The sequence below is a fragment of the Silene latifolia genome, chromosome 1, assembly GCF_048544455.1.
Source record: "Silene latifolia isolate original U9 population chromosome 1, ASM4854445v1, whole genome shotgun sequence".
NCBI classification, from domain to species: domain Eukaryota; kingdom Viridiplantae; phylum Streptophyta; class Magnoliopsida; order Caryophyllales; family Caryophyllaceae; genus Silene; species Silene latifolia.
The window spans coordinates 170,857,343-170,879,925 of NC_133526.1; the positions used below are offsets into that span (position 1 = coordinate 170,857,343).

The following is a 22,583-nucleotide window of genomic DNA, read 5'->3' on the forward strand; positions in this document are numbered from 1 at the left end:
GTAATGTGGAGCACGGGTTGGTGGTGATGGGTTGCGGGTTTGGACCAAGTTTGAGTCGGTTTAGAAGGGCTTTCGATGGGCTATACAAACACGGTTAAAGGAAGGAATTGGGCTGTGTTGGGGGGATGTTTGGAACCGAGATTTGGGTGGGTTAAATAAAGGGTTTGGGGTAGGCTTTGGCTAAGAATCGAACGCGGGTTATGGGAGAGGAAGTTGGGTCGAAAGTGCGTCGAAAATCGAGCCCAAATCAAGCATAAAACGAGCTCACAAATCGTGTGATTAAAACGAGTTTTCAACTTTCGAAATCGATTTTTCAAATCAAATAACATACTAAAATAAATGATTTTTCAAATCAAATAACACACTAAAATAAATGATTTTTCAAATCAAATACACTCATAAAGTGATTTTTCAAATCAAATATTAATTTTATTTTCAATAAAATAAACTTGAGAAAATAAATTCAAAATAAAGTAAATATCATTTAAATTAATAAAATACTTCGTCGAGAACGCTCATTCTACATCGTAAAACGAACCCAAATAATGACAATGACAACTAATAAATACATGTGTCCTATCATCATCGGGTGTTTGTCGGGTTCTCTATAAATTCCAATATCGACGGATACGTGTATCTACACTTATTCACTTGCTTAATTAATTGTTTACATTTTATTTTGCCTTTTATAATTGTTTGAATCTTTACCATGTCATCTCTTTTTGTTATTGGTTCTCCTCTATTTGTTTGTTTGAACAATTTTGATATGAGTGAGTAGTAATCCTTCTAGGGTTTAGGGGGAGTCTAAATGAGATTGTTGGGCATGATAGTTTGATTATTTTGAGTCTTTGGTGAAATATTTGTCTTTCTTAGTATTGCATACAAGGTGTTTGATGAATTGTGTGAGTGAGAACTTGTGCTTTTTGTCTTAGTTGCTTAATTCCTCCATTAAATGAGAGTTTGTGGTGGTCTTGTTGCATGCTTAGAATGGTGTGTTGCTTAATGAGAGTTGGTAATCACCTTTAGGATAATCAAGAGATTGATTTGCATCCTAGGATAAACCCTCACCATTGACTCCTTGAATCGACTTGTTTGCCTCTTAAAACCATTTAGATGAACCCGAAAACCCTAGCCTTTAATCAATCATATACACTTCCCCTTAATTGCTTGCATTAGTTACAACTAGTAGTTTAAACCAACTCACTTCCTTTCATTTTTGACTAGACTAGACTCCTATTTAGACTAAGTAGAAACCCCTCGATCCTTGTGGTTCGACCCCGATTTACGCACTAAATTGGGTTATATTTTGTTGATGGTAAGAGACTTGACCCTACCATTAAATCTTACTCATCACACCCAACCACAATTAACCAAACCTCAGAACTACGATCTGGTTTGATTTCACTTCACGTGAATACGTAGGCAGTCCTCATGGACACAACCATCCCAGCCATGAACTTTCAACCTCAATTATCAACTTTCAACCATCCTCACCACAATTTCCATTTATGCCTCTTTACTGGGGGCTCCTTCTTGTCGCCCAGTCTTCTTTTTACCAAAGTCTAGAGTTATCTTCTCATCCTGGGGGATTCTCTTCCGAGATGCCGCCCTTTATTTATTCCTCTCTCATTTGAGTCAAGCTAGTGTTTGGTCCGGACAATGACAAAGGTCTTAGATCGATTCTCCAAGTCATCGTGCCTCAAGAGGGGTCTCTTTTACAGTAAACTGCAGCAAAAGGTGTCCAAATAGACAGCTGATCCACGACTCATGCCTTTATATATATATCCCCCATCATTCTTGCAATTCTTCTACCTTTAGAACTGATACGCGTGGTCACCCGTATTTGACTGAGGTTGCGCATGCTTAAGCAAAGTCTGTCAAGGTCATCCCTGTGTCGCGTCAAATCTAAGTTGGTGTCGCGTCAGTCAAACCTAAGTCTACATTTTGCGTCCTAGTAGGTCTATGTCATGTCAAGTCCTATGTCTAAAGCCCATTGAATATGCATAACGCATTACAAACGACGAATTTATTTGAGCAAGAAACAACTCTTACAAAGAAACAACTTTTGCAAAACCTATGAGTTTCCTCCTGCGAATGTGTTGTTTTTTTTTCTATTAGATTGCATTCTTGTGTCGCCAGTAACCATGCAGGTAAGTATCAGAAGCAGTACTTTACCTTCGAGCAGGCTGTGAATTGTCGTAGTACTTTACCAAGACTTCGCTTGCAACAACGAGCAGGTTTTCTTCGACGGTGTTTCGACACACCTCAATATATTCCCCAGCGAGAGTTCATGATAGCCGATTGCACTTCTCGAGACATGGAGTTCGCTTGAGACCGACGCAAGCAGATTCAACCTCAAGACTTCGCTTGCAACAACGAGAAGGTTTTCTTCAACGGTGTTTCGACACACCTCAATTATTTTCCCAGCGAGAGTTCATGACAGCCGATTGCACTTCTCGAGACATGGAGTTCAAGATTTTTGTCGGAGTTCGCCTGAGACCGACACGAGCAGATTCCACCCAGCATTTTCTACCGACGTCCTGCTACCCTCAATACTTTTATTTCCTCACGGAGTTAGGCAAAGGTGTCGTTCTCCAGAAGTTCCCATACCAGTCGTCTTTTTTAGGTTCGTATACCCAGGTTCATACACCTAGCTCTTTAGGTTCCCAAACTCCCTAGAGTTCATACACTTCTACCTTTAGGATCACATTCCTTTAGGATCACCTTTTCCCTTTAGGATCACATTCCTTTAGAATCACCTTTCCTCTTTAGCATCATAATCCTTTAGGGTCACTATTTCTTAGAGTTCCTACACCCAAACTTTGGTTACCCCTTAGGTTGAGCTTATATTTGGCCTCCTTCCCGTTGATGTTTTCCTTTAGGTTCCCACACCCTAGCACAATCCTTATATATCTTTTAGGTCTTAACCTTAGCTCCTACGCAACTCCGGAAACTTCTCGAGGAAGAAGTCACGGGTATGATTTCTTCTTATGGCTGGCGAGCTTCCTTACGTAGTCTAATGGCCTTTAAACGACTCTCCCTGATAATCGACAGACTCTAAAATGTTCCCGACGACAGGTTCTTGGTTCAGACCCCTTGAACCGCCTCGCGTCGCCATAGTTGTCAGGTTGTAATCTTCGATTGACCTGATGGCTATACTTTGACTTTCGCCTTGTCCAAGCCTCAGTCAAAGTGGGGGCTCTGTAGACACCTCGTTTCTACACCTCCCGCCAAACACCCAGTGATGATTGAGCAGCATGTTTAGCATATGTCGCGATTTTATGACGTTTCGTAAATCAGTTAATAAAAGTTAACTCATACACTTGTGTCTACCCCTTTGTTGTCATCTAGGTGTCATTACGGTCGTTTTTGCAGTAATTAGAGTTCATTTGGAGTCCGGGTCAAAAACCGTCTTCATTTCCTAAAACCGTCAAATCCCGAGTCAAAGAAATACGCTTGTCTACCTAAGGTTAGGATGCCATAAAATGTTATGGGTATAACTCATTTTGAGTCCCATGTCACTTCTTTAGGCTAAACTTAAAGTGTACATTACAAAATGTGCATTTCATTTAGTTAAAATGACAACTCGATCTTTAGGCCCGTTTTACGAGGTGATAACGACTTTTTTGGGTCAGGCCTATTTCACAGAAAGTTCTATATCTTTCTCTTAGCTTTCCAACGCTATCGAAATCACCTTATTCCGAGTCTTGTAGAGAACGTTATGCCTAAAATACGACATGCTATCAAACACGTTTTCTACGCGCAGGAGGAAACCGCTGGGGAAAGGACGCAGTAAGTGCTGCGCCTCTTCCAAGGAACGCAGCACCTGCTGCGCCTTTTCTCCAGGCTTTCTTTTTGTCCAAGTTTCCGTGTTTAACCTAAGTCGGTTGTTCTCGGATCTTTCTCTCCTTTCCTAAACCCTAATTCCGTGAATAGTATAAATAGAGACCTTTGGCCTCATATATTTCTCACGCGAGTGTCCGCCCTTCTCTTCTCCCTTTGCATTCTAAGACCACGCTCTTGCTTATTGGCGTCTACGTGCTTGAACTTTCGACCACGTAAGCTCGGATCTTTCCGAGTACCAGTCTCGTTTTGCATGACCGACCAATTTGACCACTACACAATCAATCAATCAATCAATTTGTTTTTAATTCCTTTTTCAAGGGCACTTTCATAGTTGCATAGATCGAGTCGAGTTACCACTAAAAGCCGATTTAGTTAAATCTCGCGACGCTAACATGTAAGTTTGAGGGTGTAAATCCCACTTTTATTATTGTATTTTATTTTGTACTAATTATTGTAAGATTTACGTCAAAATATGTTTAAAACCGATTTCTAAAAACCCTTTTGTTAAACTCTTTTACGGATTAATGGAAGACAGACGTCGAGAAGAAACGCAGCAACTGCTGCGCCTCTTCGAAGGGTCGCAGTATCTGCCGCGCCTTTTCCTGAGGCTGCCGCAGTTCCTGCTTTTCTTCTTCTTCCTTTGTTCTCTGTTAATTCGTCGTTTTTGTTTCGTCTTTCTCTTTTTTTTTTTTATTTCGTTTGTATAATAATTTTAATACATAGTTTTATTTCATTAGTTCTTAATAATTTACCATTCAAATCCGACTTAAATCCCTAATAATCAATATTTGCGGGTTTTCGTCATTAAAATCAAATCCGGGTTTTAGAGATTCGATTTGTTCATATCAAGTATCTGGAATTCACTTTTGTATATTTTTTTCATTGTTTATCACGTCGTTTCCATCTTATTAATTTAACCTAATTCGTTTTATTTAGTTATAATCCATTTTAACTTGTGTTTTATCGCTTTTATGACAAATTCATATGTAAATAATCTGTTTAAATCACTTTCATCCGAGTCAAATATCGATAATCAACCATCAAAATCACCAATAAACATTAACAAACCGCAGTTCCGGCTTCACAGCCAGAACTCACCTCAGGAACAGACGCAGTAACCACTGCGCCTCTTCCAAGAGACGCAGCATTGCTGCGCCTGTTCCAGGTTGAGTTCTGTCTCTGAACTTCCGTTCTTGCTTTGACCTAATTCGTTAGTATACGTATTAATCAACTATTATCAGTATTATCATTCTTAATCTATCCGTTTTCTAACCTAATTTATTTTCTCTCCTTTTTCTCAAATTATCCGTCTTAAATGTATTTTTGACGTAAATCAATTAATCATTGTAATTTTATTTATCACAATTTATTTATTATTGTATGGATGATTTATCTACTTATTTTCACATGTAATTAATCTAAACCCTAATTCGACATTAATTGAGTGCTAATTACATGTTCACCGACATAGTTAATCTTCACATGCTAGGATTAATCTATTGTTTGTTGCATTGCATGCATATAATCGACAACATATCAAGTATGAATAATTTCCCTAATCATTAGTAGAGGCCGTTATCGAGGCGGGCGGGTTTAGGTGTTCAGTAAAAGAACTTCCTAATACGTACCCTCACCCCTTACTTCAGATCTCTGTGAACATCCGTGTTCATTTACATCCACGAGAGTCATTCTAGACATAGAATGCTAAGGGTAACGAGTTCTTAGTGTTCATGTCACTACTTTGTGTCTTGACATGACGCGAAGTATTCGAACGGTTTCCCCAATTTTCCACAATAAATTGGTGGTGACTCCTCAAATGCAGACGCTTGTTTTCCCAAGCGACCCCGTGGGCCCCCTGTGTCCACAGAGATATAGGACGGACGTGGGTGTATGGAATTTGAGGGTGGATGTGGGAAGAATGTTGTGAATATGAGTTGCAGCGTGAAGGGCATCGACCCATACGTTTGGTGGTAGAGAGGCATTTTGAAGGAGCACAAGAACTATGTCATTGAGACGACGTATCATTCGTTCCGACTTGCCATTTTGTGGGGAAGTTTGTGGACACGAGAAGCGAAAAACGAGACCATTTTTGTGAGCAAAATTGGTGAAGGATTGATTGTCAAACTCACGACCCATATCACATTGGAAAAACTTGATTTTTGTGTGAAATTGGGTTAATACAAAACTGGCAAATTGTGTGAATTTATCGAAAACTTGGGATTTAAATTTGAGCGGATAAACCCATACAAATTGTGAAAAATTATCGATTAAGACCATGTAGTATTTAAAACCAGTTTTACTTAATATTGGTGACGTCCACAAGTCACAATGAACTATATCAAATGTAGCTAATGTTTGCGAAGTAGAATCAAAAACAGGTAGACGTTTGTGTTTGCTTATTTGACACGACGGGCATAAACTAGAATCATGAGTCTTATTACATAAAATACGACGCTGAGAATTTAAAAGACTTAAAATAGATGACCCGGGGTGACCAAGACGGGAATGCCAAACGTCTTGACCATGAGTAATAAGCGCTTGAGGAGGATTGGACGGATTCGAGGATGGGATGGTTGACAAGGGATATAGCTCGCCATCACTGGCACTCCGCAGGATCCGTTTTCCAGTCGGAATATCCTTCACAGAAAAGCCAAACGGGTCAAATTCTACACTAACATTATTATCCTTGGTGAATTGTCGGACCGATATTAGATTTTTAATAATGTTAGGTGCATGGAGAACATGTCGTAAATGTAAAGTTCGGGAATTTGTGGGTAAAGTAGAGGTACCCGATCCTAATACTGGAATGCTATTCCCATTACCGACATAAATCGAACGAATTTTACTCGTATTAAGAGGAGTAGCAATCATACCTGGGTCGGCTGTGAGATGGGATGAAGCACCCGTATCCATGTACCATGGGTAAGCCTAATGTTGCACAGAGAGAGCCTGGAATACCTGACTTAAATCCGTGGGTTGAGGAGCCTCGGATTCCAGCATAAAAGCTTGGCCTTGATTGCGAGAGGACTGGTTCCGAGTATAATTAGGTGGAGGCCAAGGGGTTGGGGTTGGCTAGGGGGTCCAGCCAGGGTAGGTTGGGTACGGGCAGGGGGGTGGGGTCCAGGGGGTAGGCCAGGAGGGTGGTGGTCCCCACAGAGACAGGTAAGGTGTGGTTGGTTGAGGTGTGGCAGAGGGAAAACGAGAGGCAGAGGTTGAATTGTTATTATTTTGACGATAATTATTATTTGAATTATTATTGTTGCGACGATAACGATTATTATTATGAGAATTATTACTAATATTATTGTGTCGCGGAGGAGCAGGGGTGGCCTTAGAGGTCTGGTCAGTCCACGAGTCAGGGGAAGGGGCGGCAGGAGCAGCCAAGGCCGTGGCAGGCTCATCACGGCCAGATTTACGGCGGAGTTCTAATTCCAACATACTACGGGCAGTCTCAAAACTAGGCGTAGTCTGATTTATATAAGATGCGACAGTGTCATATTCATTGGGTAGGCCACGTACCAGTTGTATGACGAGGCGGCGTTCGGTGACGGCGGCGTCGACATCCTTGAGCATCCCGGCCAATTCACGGAGGCGTTGACAGTAAGCCTCGAGTAATGGCATGCTTTCGAGGCGGAGTGAATTAAATTCGGCCACGAGAGCGGCAGCGCGAGCACCTTTGCTATTATTGAAGATATTTTCCACCCGAAGCCATGCTTCACGGGCAGTGGACTCGTCTTCTAAAACACGAGGCAAGAGCTCGTCACTCATGGTACCATAGATCCATTGCAAGACATGTGCATCAATTTTAACCCAAGCGGCATACGACTCATCGGTCTTTGGTCGAGCAGCCGTCCCATCTATGTGTGACAGAACGTCATGACCACGGGCATGGAGCTTGAAGAGGCGAACCCAAGATGCATATGTCACCTTCGTGCCGTCGAGAACACGAACCTTGTTTTGGATATTGGTAACCGTAAATACAGGATGTAATGGAGATTTTGTGGAAGATGAAGGAGAGGCATCATCCTTAGTCATGGTGACTGCTATTTTCGAAAAAATCGAGGAATGATGAGAAGGCAGGCACAGAAACCGAGGAGAGATCGAGATGCTCGTCCTTAGCCTGATACCATGTTAATGATTCAATACCTTGATTAGGGTATGATATTATTCACAAATATATAATACTAGTATAGGTGCCCGGCTTCGCCCGGGCTACCTCTACTTACCATTAATTTTTTTTCATTAAATAATATTACTTAAAGTTTCATAACTCATAAATTTATCATTAATATATTTTTCTATGACATATCCTAAAATTACGATTAAATAAAATTTGAGACATATTCACTACTCCTGCTATTAATATTTTACTCTTATTAATGAAACAATAGTAATAACATTTCACTACTTACCCGTAATCATTGTTATTGTCACTACTGCCGCATTAATATTGATAATTTAACTACTCCCGCCGTAATTATTGTTACTTTTACTATTGCCGCATTAATATTGATTATTTCACTACTCCCGTTGTTGTTTCTACCACTTTCACTAATCTCCCTGATAATATTGTTACTTTTACTATTCAAATGAGTGTTTATTATCATATTACTATATCCAATGTTACTACAATTCTTTTCTTTACTGACGAAATTACTTTTACTACTTAGGCATGCAATTTTAAGAAATTACTTTTATAACCTACTTATTATATTTTTGTATGTTAAATAATTAACATATCTATACATCTAATAAACTATAAAATTTAATAAAATTACATAGATTTTAAATTTAATATATAATTTTATGATGATAATAATTAATACCATAAGTGTGCATGTTTATACTAATTAATTATTTTATTTTAAGGAAATTGACCATCTTGTAGTCTTCTATAAATATTTAGGAACATTACCAAGCATCTTCTTTCTTTTAGTCTCCTTGAAATTGACCATCTTAATTAATTATTTTATTTTAAGGAAATTGACCATCTTAATTAATTATTTTATTTTAAGGAAATTGACCCTGTTTTAGTCTTTTACAAATATTTAGGAAAATTACCAAACTTCTATATAATTTAATTTTAACCCAAACTATATAATATTTGCATTGAGATCCCTTAATCGGGTCCATCACACGGTCCTAGTGATTTAAAACTATATAGTATAATTAATTTGTATAACTTTCTTTAATTACATTGAAGTCTATTGGTTTCTGGATTTAATATATAGTATTGATGAGGTACAACCAATTATGTCTACAATTATGGGGTATGTTTACCTAAGTTAGTAAATACAATCACACTAATTTAGGAGAGAATAATGGCTAAAATATTTACACAATATTTACTAGCTAACAACTGGTTATTACGAATCACATCAAACAGTTTGAATCATGCATCTTATTTATCAATTGGTTCATTATTTTTTCTCTCATCTATTTTGGATTATGGAGTATTTTTGTTTCTAGCTAGACTCTAGAGTATTAGGAGTAGTTACTAAATTGGCCCAAGATTATTAATTTCATTGTTGTTGATATGTCGAACATTTGAATCGTAAAGAAGTTTTTGCTTAAATGGGGTTGAAACCCAAACTATTTAACAAAATGGTGCCGGTTTCAAACTATTTACCAAAAATGGGTACACGTCATCATTTTCGAATTTTTCTTTTTTTTTTCCTGAAAAATTAGACAAATCGCTGTCCAGGACAGTGACAACTTGCTTGCCATTTTGAGGTGTTTGACAAGCTACTTTCGTCCTCACCGTTCTTCTTGTTCCGACCACCAAATGACAAACTACCACCACCATTCTCTTCTTCTCAGTTCCCTAATCGTACTCACATCTTTCTTTGAGTTATCAGCCCAATAATTTGTGCTAAAAACAACCCACAATATCACCATCCACTAACGATTTCGGTTTCACGACAATCGATTCTATTTTTCAAAACAATCACACGTAAGAATCTATACATCGACAACTGCATTACCAATTGTCTCAAGCTTCTTGCTAAAGTTAGATGAGGCGACGAGGTGCTGTAAAGGTCTAAAATGAACGAGGCTTGAACATTGCTATAAAATGACTATGATTGGTACTGAAGCTGCTGTCACGGTCTAAATTTGATCAATATAACCTCAAATTGCAATAAATGCAGTTGCAGTGATCTTTGGATATTAGCAAAACAGTAGCGTTTACGCGTCGTGGCTATTTTTCCAGTGAACTTTGGTAAGTATGCTCCTTCCAATGTTCCAATATCTATAAGTTTGAATGCTATAATAAATTTAGTGAAGCTTTTCTTTGTTCATAAGGGAATGTGCATTCTGTTATGAAGGATAAGAAGTTTGAGGAGGATTTTCAGTTACATCGGGTTTGCATACATTCTCACTAATTTAAACATCTATTTTTATGATGTTACATCTTATATGCTGGTAGTATCAAGTTATATCATCATTACCAATGGCCTCAATTACATAAAAAAGGAGTTAATACGATACAAATAAGCATTAAGACAATATGAATCGATTGTCGCGAAACCGAAATCGTTAGTGGACGGTGATATTGTGGGTTGTTTTTAGCACAAATTACTGAGCTGATAACTCAAACAAAGATGTGCGTACGATAAGGGAAGTGAGAAGAAGAGAATGGTGGTGGTAGTTCGTCATTTGGTGGTCGGAACGAGGAGAACGGCGAGGAAGAAAGTAGCTTGTCAAGCACCTCAATTTGGCAAGCAAGTTGTCGCTGTCCTGGACAGCGACTTGTATAATTTTTCAGAAAAAAAAAAAGAGAAATTCAGAAATGATAACGTGGACCCATTTTTGGTAAATAGTTTGAAACCGACACCATTTTGTTAAATAGTTTGGGTTTCAACCCATTTAAGCAAAAACTTCAATCGTAAAACGACATGTCTTTTAAGACTAAAATCATCGAATATATTTAGCTTATCATAAACTTCATGGGATGCATGATGTGACCATTTTTTATATATAGACGTGTGAAGACGTGTCTTCAGTGTTGTAACAACTTGGTAGTTACCACGAAGGACTATTATTATTCCGCAAGTCTCCTTTAAGACGTTACTATCCGTCTTAAGTTTAAGCAGGTCTACCACTTGTCCACTTGTGTATATATGAATACATAGAGAAAAAAATGACCATTTGCTATAAAATACCCATTTGCCATAAAGTGGGAAGCACATGGGGGTGTCCCACCTTGTCCCCCCTACCCATTTTATTAGAGGTCTTTACCCGTCTGTTCGCCCCACCCGTCTATACCAAGACCTATTGACTAATTAAATGCCTAGCAATCTTATACGAGTAACAATTTAAACTGAACGGCATGTGGGCAGGTGAAGATCGTAGGCAAGATCGTAGCTCGAGGATGACTAGACGGCATGTGGGCAGGTGAAGATCATAGCCTCGAGGATAGATGCCTTAAACCATAAGTGAGTATGTGCAAGTCATTAAGGCTACTATTGATGAACTTGGTAGTTACGAAGTATTAGTTAGCACAAAGGACTATATATTATTATCCGTGGTCGTCTGTCTAGTTGGCATGAATGAAATATAAAATGTGCCATGACGTGCTCGTGATTGTTGATCATCAACTATATAACATAGACTCACAAACAGTCTAACACCATCATTTATACAGCATCTATCTTCTAACTTTAAAATCTAATAATCACATTTCCTAAAAAAGATATGGCTCTAATCATGGAACAAACAATTACTCCTCTTGCCCTCAAGGTAACACGAGGAAAGTCGGACATTGTATGTCCGGCTGAGCCTACACCCCGAGAGCAAAAAATGCTCTCGGACTTAGACGACCAAGGGGGGTTTCGCCTGCATATGGCAGGCATAATTTTTTACAAGGCACATCCATCAATGGACATGAAAGACCCGGTGAAGGTTTTCAAAGATGCTCTAGCTAAGGCCCTTGTGTTCTACTACCCATTTGCTGGCCGGCTCGTGGAAGGCACAAACCGTAAACTTCTTGTTGATTGTACGGGTGAGGGCGTGCCTTTCATTGAGGCCGAGGCTAATGCAAGTCTAGATGATTTCGGCTCTGATCATTCATTTCCTCTAGAGGACTTGTTGTATGATATTCCTGGTAACCATGAAATGATTGGAACTCCTTTGCTCATATTCCAGGTATGTAGTACTTAGAAACATCGCAAATTATAGTGTAAGATCGTCGTATGTGGGACGAGAAAAATTGACCACTTTTTGGTAAACACTTGCCATTTTTGGGTAAATATTGACCAATTTTTAGAACTAAAAATGACCAGCTTTTTGAAAGGGGTCAATATTTACCATAAAGTGGTTACTATTTACCAAAAAGTGATCACATTTATTAGCCAAAATACACGGAAAAGACCGTTGCACTATAGAACTATTGAGAAACATATTTACGGAAAGACATTCTCGAAACAAATCTAAATATATTAGTTTCAACTATGTTCATAATTATTTTTTATTTATTGATCATCAAAATTTACGAAGTTTGACCACCAAAAAGTAAATGATATCCGATGGATTTTTTTAGAGATTACTACTTATCACTCTAACCATTATCCTTAGATAAGGGAAAATGATTATTTCTTGGGGCGTGAAAGTGGTAATTAAGCCCCTTAACTCTATTCAATTGTGAAATTAGGTCTCATAAGTTTTATTTGGAGCAATCAAGTCCCTTATCGGATATACGATTTTAAAATCACAAATTTGTCAATACAAAATCGATCCGGTTTTCGTTTACCCGGTTTTTTTTATCGTATATACGGTTTTCGTATACCCGAATGCGGATTTTAGATGTTAACTGTTAAATTTCTTGCATTCGCGATAAAACGAGTAAAACAATAATAACATGTTTACTCCTTACAAAAGTTAATAAATTACTAATCCAAATTTATTAGAATTTGATGTTACAAAAAATTTAGCTATACAGATAGTATTAAATCAAGGTCGCAAGTCGCAAGTCGCAACAATGAATTACAATCATTTTGTAAAGATTTTAAAGATCGCGACGACTGTGAATTTATACTATATATAATGAAGGCGATTAAGATTAAACACTACACATTATAAACTTCAATTTCATAATATGTTACATGTTCAAATAACAATCAAACTTTTCGATGTTCATAATACAAATGCATCAAGCTTAAAGAAAGTGGGCAAATTAATGTGCTTATGTTTAAATTATTTAGTTTCTATGAGATTTAGTTTTTGTTATTTCTATTCAAAATCCGTAGCAGAAAACGTATACACAATTTTGTTTTGCCTGATTTGAATCGGATACAGTAATATAAACCGTATCGTATATACGAAAAGTCACATATCCCAATATTTAAACTGTATTGTAAATTTTTCTTCGCGCTAATTATCTCAATTCCATGTAATAGGTAACTCGACTTAAATGTGGCGGATTCATAGTATCTCTTCGAATCAACCATGCGATAATTGATGGTACGGGTATACTGCAATTTATGAATGCGGTGGGCGAGATGGGAAGGGGATTCACGACCCCATCCATCCTCCCAGTGTGGGAAAGGGAGCGTCTAACTGCGAGAGATCCCCCTCGCATCACCTTCGACCACCCCGAGTACGACCAGCCTGACACTACCAACAACCACCATGCCAATAGTCACACTGGCCTGGTCCAACAATGCTTATTGTTTGGCGCAACTCATCTCGCGGCTCTTAGATCCAATGTCCCTCCACACATTAAGCAATATTCCACTTTTGATCTCCTAAGTGGCTCTTGTTGGAATTTTGAGTCACTAAGCACTCAAAAATACTCAAGTTGTGGCCCATTTACTTTAGCTTAATGGAGTCAAAAGATGGACTCAAACTGCCCTACTTTGTCTCCCCACTTCTTCAGCCAACCACCCACTCACCCTATATTCTAACTGATCTTTGATGGCAAGATTAGTATAAATGGAGCACCAATTCTGATTCATAAGGTCACCAAACCTACTCTCCCTTAAGTAAATATACACCATCTAAATCAGTGAGAAGGAGGGTTCGGAACCGAAATCAGAAAGGCACACTAAGCAGACGGGTTTATACAGCAGCAAAGGTTTATATCGGAAACGGGTTTTATTTCCTTTATTCGGGTAAAAGCTGATCAGGAATACCGATAAGCAATGGCTGGAGGTTTTAATTCTCGATCTTCATTTATCGCTTCCGCAATTTATTTGTTCGTATATTCATTTAGTAATTAGAATATACATGAGTAAGAATTAAATTAATACTTACATTTGGTATCAGAGCCGTTTATCGCCTCTGTCTTGCTTGTTGATTTCCGACTTCAGTTTTTCGTCCGTGATATAATGAATCTGCTAATCTCGTTTTGCCATTTAAATCTGGAAATTTTTGTGTTGGTTTTTCTGGGTTTAATGGAGATAGACGGAGGTAAGGGATGAAGTTTTGCCCTTTTCGTCTCGTCTGTTTTGAAGAAGTAATTTGCAGAATACACTTTGTTGTGAGGATGGTGCGCATGCTTTTTGGTTTGCAGAATAAAATGTATATATTTTCTTTCATAGACCTACTTTTGAACACCACTAACTATCTTTTTCTTAAAAGTTGTACTTTGTGTACACTAAAGTTGCGTATGCTCTTTGGTTTGTTTTTGGTTAGTCTGTTTTTGTGTTGGCGTGTAGCTGTCCGCATGCCTTACTTGGTTTAGGGTGACCAATTAAGTTTTATTATGGTCATATATTTTTTTTTCTATATACATAAAGTTGAGTATATAGACTAAATTTTAATGTCAAGTGATTTTAAATTTATTAGTTAGGGAGTAGCCACAGCATCTCTAACTGATTAAATTTTATACGAAATCACATATGGAAACTAGACATTTTATTGTAATTAATTGTACGTAATGTGATGAGACTTACCCACAGGAATCTTATTATATTTGTATAATTAATTAGGATGTTATATTGAATTATGTTTCTTAATATACCCACAGGAGTTGAGAAATGAATATAATTTGATAGTTTCATCATAAAGTTTAATTTTTATGCATCTAATTTGAGTAGACTTTAGCCCACAGGCAAGTTTATGTCACTAGATTCATATAAGCATAATTTACATTGGTAAGTTGTGATAAAGTTAAGTCTCAAATTTTTGTTACTAAGCATGTATATTAAGAAATTTGCAGCAAGTTTACCTGGAAGTTCTTATGATATCAAAATAGACGTTCCTGAATTAACTGGTGATAATTTTAAGGTGTGGAAGGAAAGAGTTCTATTGCATTTAGGATTCACGCGTTTCGATTATGCTATACAACATGATGAACCGGCTAAGATAAAGGAAACTAGCACACCAGATGAAGTAGATCATCGTGAAAAGTGGGAGAAATCAAACTATATTTGCACGATGTTCATAAAGACAAAATTGTGTGCTAGTATCCGAGGTTCAGTCGAGCAGCATACTAAAGTTCGAGACCTTCTTAAAGCAATAGATGAACAATTTAAAACTTCTGATAAGGCTTTGGCAAGCACCTTAATTATGAAATTTACTTCTTTGAAGATTAATGCCACTAAAGGAGTGCGTGATTTCATCATGCGCATGAGGGATATTGCAGCCCAACTTAAGGTATTGGAAGTTACTATGTCTGACTCTTTCCTGGTACATTTCATTTTGTGTTCTCTCCCAGCACAATATGCTCCCTTTAAGATCTCTTATAATACACATAAGGATAAATGGTCTCTTAATGAATTAATGACCATGTGTGTTCAAGAGAAGGGGAGGTTGTTGTTGGAAGAGGGCGAAAAGGTGAACCTAACTACTAGTACTAATAAAGAATCATCCAGTACTAGGAAGGGTCACCATAAGGATAAGGAAAAGGGTAAGATGTCTGTTGAGCCGAACATTAAGAAGGAGTCTTCATGTTTCTTCTGTAAAAGGAAGGGACATATGAAGAAAGACTGCATAAAGTTCAAGGCTTGGCTTAAAAAGAAAGGTAATTTTCATGCGTTTGTTTGTTATGAATCTAATATGGTTAATATTATTCATAATACTTGGTGGATTGACTCTGGTACTACAATCCATGTTTCGAATACCTTGCGGGGTATGACAAACTTGCGGAAACCAGTGGCAAGTGAAAGCTCTATCTATTCAGGAAACCAGATAGGCTCGAACGTAGAGGCCGTAGGGACATGCAGTTTAATTTTGAGTAGTGGTTTTGTTTTGGTTTTGGAAAAGACATTTTATGTTCCGAATTTTGCTGATCGGAATTTAATTTCAGTTTCAAGGCTTGTACCATTTGGATTTACCTTTAATTTTACGAATTCTGGTTTCAGTATTTTCAGAAATTCTAAAGTTATTGGTTATGGTATTTTGTCTGATAATTTATATCGTCTTTATTTACAAAATGATACCACTCAAAACACCATGCATGTTAATACTGGTTTAAAAAGAAGTATTATGAATGAGGAGTCCTCTATGTTATGGCACCGGAGATTGGGACACATCTCCATTCAGAGGGTTAAGAGATTGGTAAAGGAAGGGGTACTTGGTACTTTAGACTTTACCGATTTTGATACTTGTGTTAGTTGCATTAAGGGAAAGCAAACTAACAAGTTTAAGAAAGGTGCTAAGAGGAGTTCTGACCTATTAAAAATCATACACACGGATATTTGTTGTCCGGACATGAACGCTAATGATCCGAAATACTTTATTACCTTTATTGACGATTATTCACGATATATGTACATCTACTTACTTCGTTCCAAAGACGAGGCTTTTGATGCCTTTAAATTGTTTAAGGCTGAAGTAGAGAAACAATGTGGTAAGCACATTAAAATCGTGAGGTCAGATAGAGGTGGTGAGTACTATGGTAGATATACTGAGGATGGACAAGCACCTGGTCCTTTTGCTAAATTCCTTCAAGAGCATGGGATTGTTGCCCAATACACTATGCCCGGTTCTCCGGATCAGAATGGTGTAGCAGAAAGAAGGAATCGGACATTAATTGAAATGGTGCGTAGTATGAGAAGTAATATTAAACTTCCTTCATTTTTATGGGTTGATGCACTAAAGACGGCTGCGTATATATTAAATCGGGTTCCTTCCAAGGCCGTCTCAAAGACGCCTTTTGAGTTATTCAAAGGTTGGAAACCGAGTTTGCAACATATACGCGTTTGGGGATGTCCGTCTGAGGTGAGAATTTACAACCCACAAGAAAAGAAACTAGACCCAAGGACTATTAGTGGGCATTTCATTGGATATGCCGAAAAGTCCAAAGGCTATAGGTTCTATTGTCCTTCTCATAGTACCAGAATTGTGGAATCTAGAAATGCGAAATTTCTAGAGAATGACTTAATCAGTGGGAGTACTATAGAAGTTGAACCTGAAAAGGATCAACATGAAGCTTCACCCTCTGTTTTTAAGTGATAGGTTGGTTATTGTTCACGGTCCTGAAGATCGACCGCAAGTTCAACAACCAAATACAGAAATTCCACAAAAATGTCGATCAAAATAGGGTGGATCATAATGAGGAAGAAGTTCACCGTGAGGTTGAACAAATTCCATTAAGAAGATCTATTCGAGAAAGGAGATCAGCTATTCCTGAAGACTATGAAGTATATCTACAAGAATTGGATTGCAATGTTGGAGCTGATAATGATCCTATGTCATTTTCACAAGCCATAAGTTCTACAGATTCAAACTTATGGATGGATGTTATGAAAGATGAGATGAATTCTATGGCGGCTAATCGAGTTTGGGATCTCGTCGAGTTGCCTGATGGTGTAAAAACCATCGGATGTAAGTGGGTCTTTAAGACTAAAATAGACTCATTTGGCAACATCGAGAGACATAAGGCAAGACTCGTTGCTAAAGGGTTCACTCAAAGAGAAGGGATCGACTACAAGGAGACATTTTCTCCTGTATCAAAGAAAGATTCTCTTCGAGTTGTCATGACATTAGTAGCTCATTTTGATTTCGAGCTACATCAAATGGATGTGAAAACGGCATTTCTCAATGGCAATTTAGAGGAAGAGGTTTACATGAAACAACCTGAAGGATTCTCCTCTAAAGATGGTGAGCATTTGGTTTGCAAGCTAAATAAATCCATATACGGTTTGAAACAAGCCTCCCGTCAATGGTATAAGAAGTTCCATGAAGTTATTTCTTCGTTCGGTTTTGAAGAAAATATCATGGACCAATGCATATACCTTAAGGTAAGTGGGAGTAAGATTTGTTTCCTTGTGTTATACGTGGATGACATTTTGCTAGCAACCAATGATAAGGGGTTACTATATGAGGTGAAACAATTTCTTTCAAATAACTTTGATATGAAAGATATGGGCGAGGCATCTTATGTCATTGGCATTAAGATCCATAGAGATAGATCCCGAGGCATTTTAGGCTTGTCTCAGGAGGCCTATATCAACAAAGTGCTTGAAAGGTTCAGAATGAAAGATTGTTCACCAAGTGTAGCACCTATTGTGAAAGGTGACCGATTCGGTTTAGACCAGTGTCCGGGAATGATTTAGAAAGGGAACAAATGAAAAATGTTCCATATGCTTCAATTTGTTGGTAGCATTATGTATGCTCAAGTCTGTACTGCGGACGACATTGCATATCTTTGTTGGAGTATTAGGCAGATATCGAGTAACCCGAGCACCGATCACTGGAAGGCTGCAAAGAAAGTGTTGAGGTACCTTCCGGGTACCAAAGATTACATGCTTATGTATAGACGGAACTGATAGTCTTGAAGTGGTGGGGTACTCCGACTCGGACTTTCTTTGTTGCATTGATTCACGAAAATCCACATCGGGATATGTGTTCATGCTAGTGACGAGTTGTATCTGGAGGAGTACTAAGCGGACATTGATGACCACTTCTACTATGGAGGCCGAGTTCGTTTCTTGTTTTGAGGTTACCTCACATGGTGTATGGCTGAAAGGTTTCATATACGGGCTAAGAGTCGTTGACTCTATTAATCGGCCAATTCGAATGTATTGTGATAATTCAGCTGCGGTATTTATGGCTAAGAATAATAAAAGTGGAAGTCAAAGTAAACACATCGACATTAAGTATTTGGCCATAAAAGAACGTGTTCAGGAAAAGAAAGTGATCATAGAACACATTATTATTTGAATTAATGATTGCTTTGATCCATTGACTAAAGGCATGCCACCTAAAGGTTTCAATGGTCATGTAGTAAATATGGGACTTGGTCCCATAATGTGATACATTCATTTATTGTATTGAAACTTTTCATTTAGTTGGATATTTTCTCATTTCAGATTATGTACGTACATACTTTGGTTATTTATTTTATTGAGAAATATCATTATGTTTTGACCTAGAGTAAACATATGGTTTATTCATTAAGTTAAGTGTGAGTGGTGAGAGACTAAGTGTATCGTAATACATGGAAGATTAATTCTCGCTCTAGAGAATTCGTCGCTATGATTCGTATATGAAGTTTCTCTTGCGTAAATGGACCAAGTGGGAGAATGTTGGAATTTTGAGTCACTAAGCACTCAAAAATACTCAAGTTGTGGCCCATTTACTTTAGCTTAATGGAGTCAAAAGATGGACTCAAAGCGCCTACTTTGTCTCCCCACTTCTTGACCCAACCACCCACTCACCCTATATTCTAACTGATCTTTGATGGCAAGATTAGTATAAATGGAGCACCAATTCTGATTCATAAGGTCACCAAACCTACTCTCCCTTAAGTAAATATACACCATCTAAATCAGTGAGAAGGAGGGTTCGGAACCGAAATCAGAAAGGCACACTAAGCAGACGGGTTTATACAGCAGCAAAGGTTTATATCGGAAACGGGTTTTATTTCCTTTATTCGGGTAAAAGCTGATCAGGAATACCGATAAGCAATGGCTGGAGGTTTTAATTCTCGATCTTCATTTATCGCTTCCGCAATTTATTTGTTCGTATATTCATTTAGTAATTAGAATATACATGAGTAAGAATTAAATTAATACTTACAGCTCTCTATGGCGTTGTCGTACCAAAGCTCTTGAATTAAAACCCGACGATGAAGTTCGCTTGCTCTTTGCTGTGAATGCGAGAAATAAGTTTGATCCGCCCCTAGGAAAGGGATACTATGGGAACGCATGTGCACTTCCGGTAGTGTGTGCAAAAGTCAACGATATATGTGAGAACGATATTGGGTATGTTTTGGAGCTCATAAGGAAGACAAAGGGTAAAATTAACGAGGAGTATATGAGGTCAAGTATGGACCTTTTGGTGACAAAGGATAGGCCACATTATTATAGGAATCAGACGTATGCCTTGTCGGATTTAAGGCATCTAGGGTTTACTGACTTCGATTTTGGGTGGGGCAAACCCGTTTACGCTGGCCCGGCTAGTAATGAAGCTATACCCGATGCTAGCCTCTTCATCTCATACAAGAACAAGGACGGGGAGAGTATGATAATGGTCAATATTTCACTGCCTCCTAAGTCAATGAAAGTTTTTCTGAAGGAGTTGGAAGAGATGCTTCAAATCCAATCCATTCCAATTAGTCTCTCTTAAGCAGCATATATTAGTCAAAGTCAAATAGCATACCACTTGTATAGATAAGACAAGTTTTTTTGCTAATATCTAAGCATTTTGTTTGTCTTATCTGTGAAAGTGGTATGTTATTTGACCCGTCTAAAGTTTCAGACGAATACTCCTGCCATAAACAAGAATTTGTGAATTCTGAAAGGGTATCCCTCAAGTGAGGTTTGAGGGTTTTTTTTTTTTTTTTTTTTTTTTTTTTGCGGGGCCGGGTGGGGGGGGGGGGTTATGAAGTATGTTGTATCTACTAATAAGCATGTTTTCCATCTTTTCTTGAGAAATAAGTGCGCTATTGCAAAATTGTGTGTTCGTGTATGTCCGATAGATTTACCTGTTGATTTTTGAAAATTGAAAACAAATTTCGAAAAAAAAAACGATTGCTTCTTTACGACATTGATTTCCTAATTTGTATATGTTGTGGTAATTGATATTTTTAGAAAAGGACTTAGTTGGCATGTTGGTAACGGAAAAGGTATACAATTTTGGATGGATAATTGAGTCTTTTTATAACCTATTAGCTCGCTTATTACCAATACTTATTTTGGTTCGGTCTAGTTCAAGAACGAATTTTTAGGTTTGGTCTTTGATTGGTTTACCTAAATATTTTTTTCGATCTTCGATCTAGTTCAGCCAGATTTTACACTAATGCTCAATTGCTTAGTCCTAGTTATAACTCTCACACAATTCCACCACTCAACTCACAATCGACCCGTACTAAAAATTTGAACGATTAATTCACCAAACCTCTACAACACCATACCAAGAAGTAACACCCGTCACCGATTCACAACCTTTCTACTCTCGAAGAATGTGACACTTGATATCACTTAGGGTCGGGCAGAGGTCCGCCGCCAAACAATAATAAAAATAAGAATAACAGTAATACAAATATAACGAGATTCATCAAAATTGGCTACGGTCCTCACTGCATGCAATATTACAACAAATATTACAACAAAAGTAACATTGACAAGAGACTTAACACTTATTATTACACTTATATCTCACTTATAAGAAGTGAGGGATGCTTTGAACTTAGCACTCCATCTCCTTGTATGGACAAAGCTGAGTAGTCTTGTACGCGTTGTTAACTGCACTCATCATTTTTCTCGTGCTATATTCTGTTGGGGTTGGTGTCCTTAACAGTTAGTGCAAGGACTTATAAATCTCTAAAAGGATCAAAGGGTATACTTTGTATCATAATCAGTTGACCCACGTTTATCAATAACGGTTGGCTTGCTAGATAAGTTTGACGTTATTGTCATACAGATGGCGGTGATCAACTGGTCCCTAAAAGTCACACCTATAGGATACGTTTTGAGTGATGTGACGGTATGAAAATACAGTCATGTAGATGCCAAATTTGACTAACCAGTTAGTCTGAGTTATTTGACTAATAATTAGTCAAAATGTGATGTTGAGATATTATATTTAATACGGATTAAATATCATGGGCTAAAGGCGAATTAATCAGTTAATTCGTAAAATTAAATATAAGCGTTTTATATTTAATTAAATGTATATTGAATATAATTATACAATACTGTTTTGTCGGACATGAATTAATAATTCAACTAACCCGTATTATTAGTTGATGCCTTAATTTCCGATAACCGATAACAGTTTATAATGAAACCGCGTCAAATACATTTAGCGAGTTATGAACCAGACCACGAGTTAAAAAATAAGAGAAAATGGAAAAGCCCATTTCTCCTACTCTCACTCTTTGGCCGGTTTTAGGAGAACAAAAGGGAGAGTTTTCTCCTCTTGGAAACCTAATTCATTTTGCTAAAAAATTATTAGGGTTTTGGGAATTGTGCCTCCCGAATTCCGGATCTCTCATCCAACACAAACTCACAAAACAATCCCCTCGATATTGCAAGGCAATTAGGGGATTCTCTCTAGCACAAGGGCATTACTCGGACATCTTGGGTGCAACGATTAGGAGGAGATCTAACTTGATCTCTCATTGCCTTTTGCACTAGGACCGAAGGTTATTTCTATATCTTTATCGTTTCATTATGTTTTTTTCGTTTTATGACTATAATCACATGTAAATTTTGCGTTATAATCCTATAATTAAAGGGTATTATACGGATTTTACCCTACATATTCTATGAAATGTGATTGATGTAATTAAATTGATTGAACACATTTGATTATGATGATTAATATTGATGTTTATTATTGATGTTTGA

General features: G+C 37.7%; 1 protein-coding gene across 1 annotated transcript; it reads left to right on the top strand.

Annotated features, from left to right (window-relative positions):
- Window positions 1-11,531: 11,531 nt before the first annotated feature.
- On the top strand, window positions 11,532-20,358 carry LOC141587430 (benzyl alcohol O-benzoyltransferase-like). Its single transcript, XM_074408919.1, has 3 exons — window positions 11,532-11,991; window positions 13,242-13,615; window positions 19,812-20,358. Exons 1-3 carry the CDS (start codon window positions 11,542-11,544, stop codon window positions 20,356-20,358), a joined length of 1,371 nt encoding a protein of 456 aa, XP_074265020.1. The 5' UTR covers window positions 11,532-11,541.
- The last annotated feature ends 2,225 nt before the right edge of the window (window positions 20,359-22,583 follow it).

Bases quoted from the DNA above. Each gene is read 5' to 3' on its own strand.
- LOC141587430 (XM_074408919.1), top strand. From the start codon at position 11,542: ATGGCTCTAATCATGGAACAAACAATTACTCCTCTTGCCCTCAAGGTA. The intron at 11,992-13,241 runs GTATGTAGTACT...TCCATGTAATAG, and splicing joins CTCCTTTGCTCATATTCCAG to GTAACTCGACTTAAATGTGG. The intron at 13,616-19,811 runs GTCACTAAGCAC...TAATACTTACAG, and splicing joins GGCTCTTGTTGGAATTTTGA to CTCTCTATGGCGTTGTCGTA.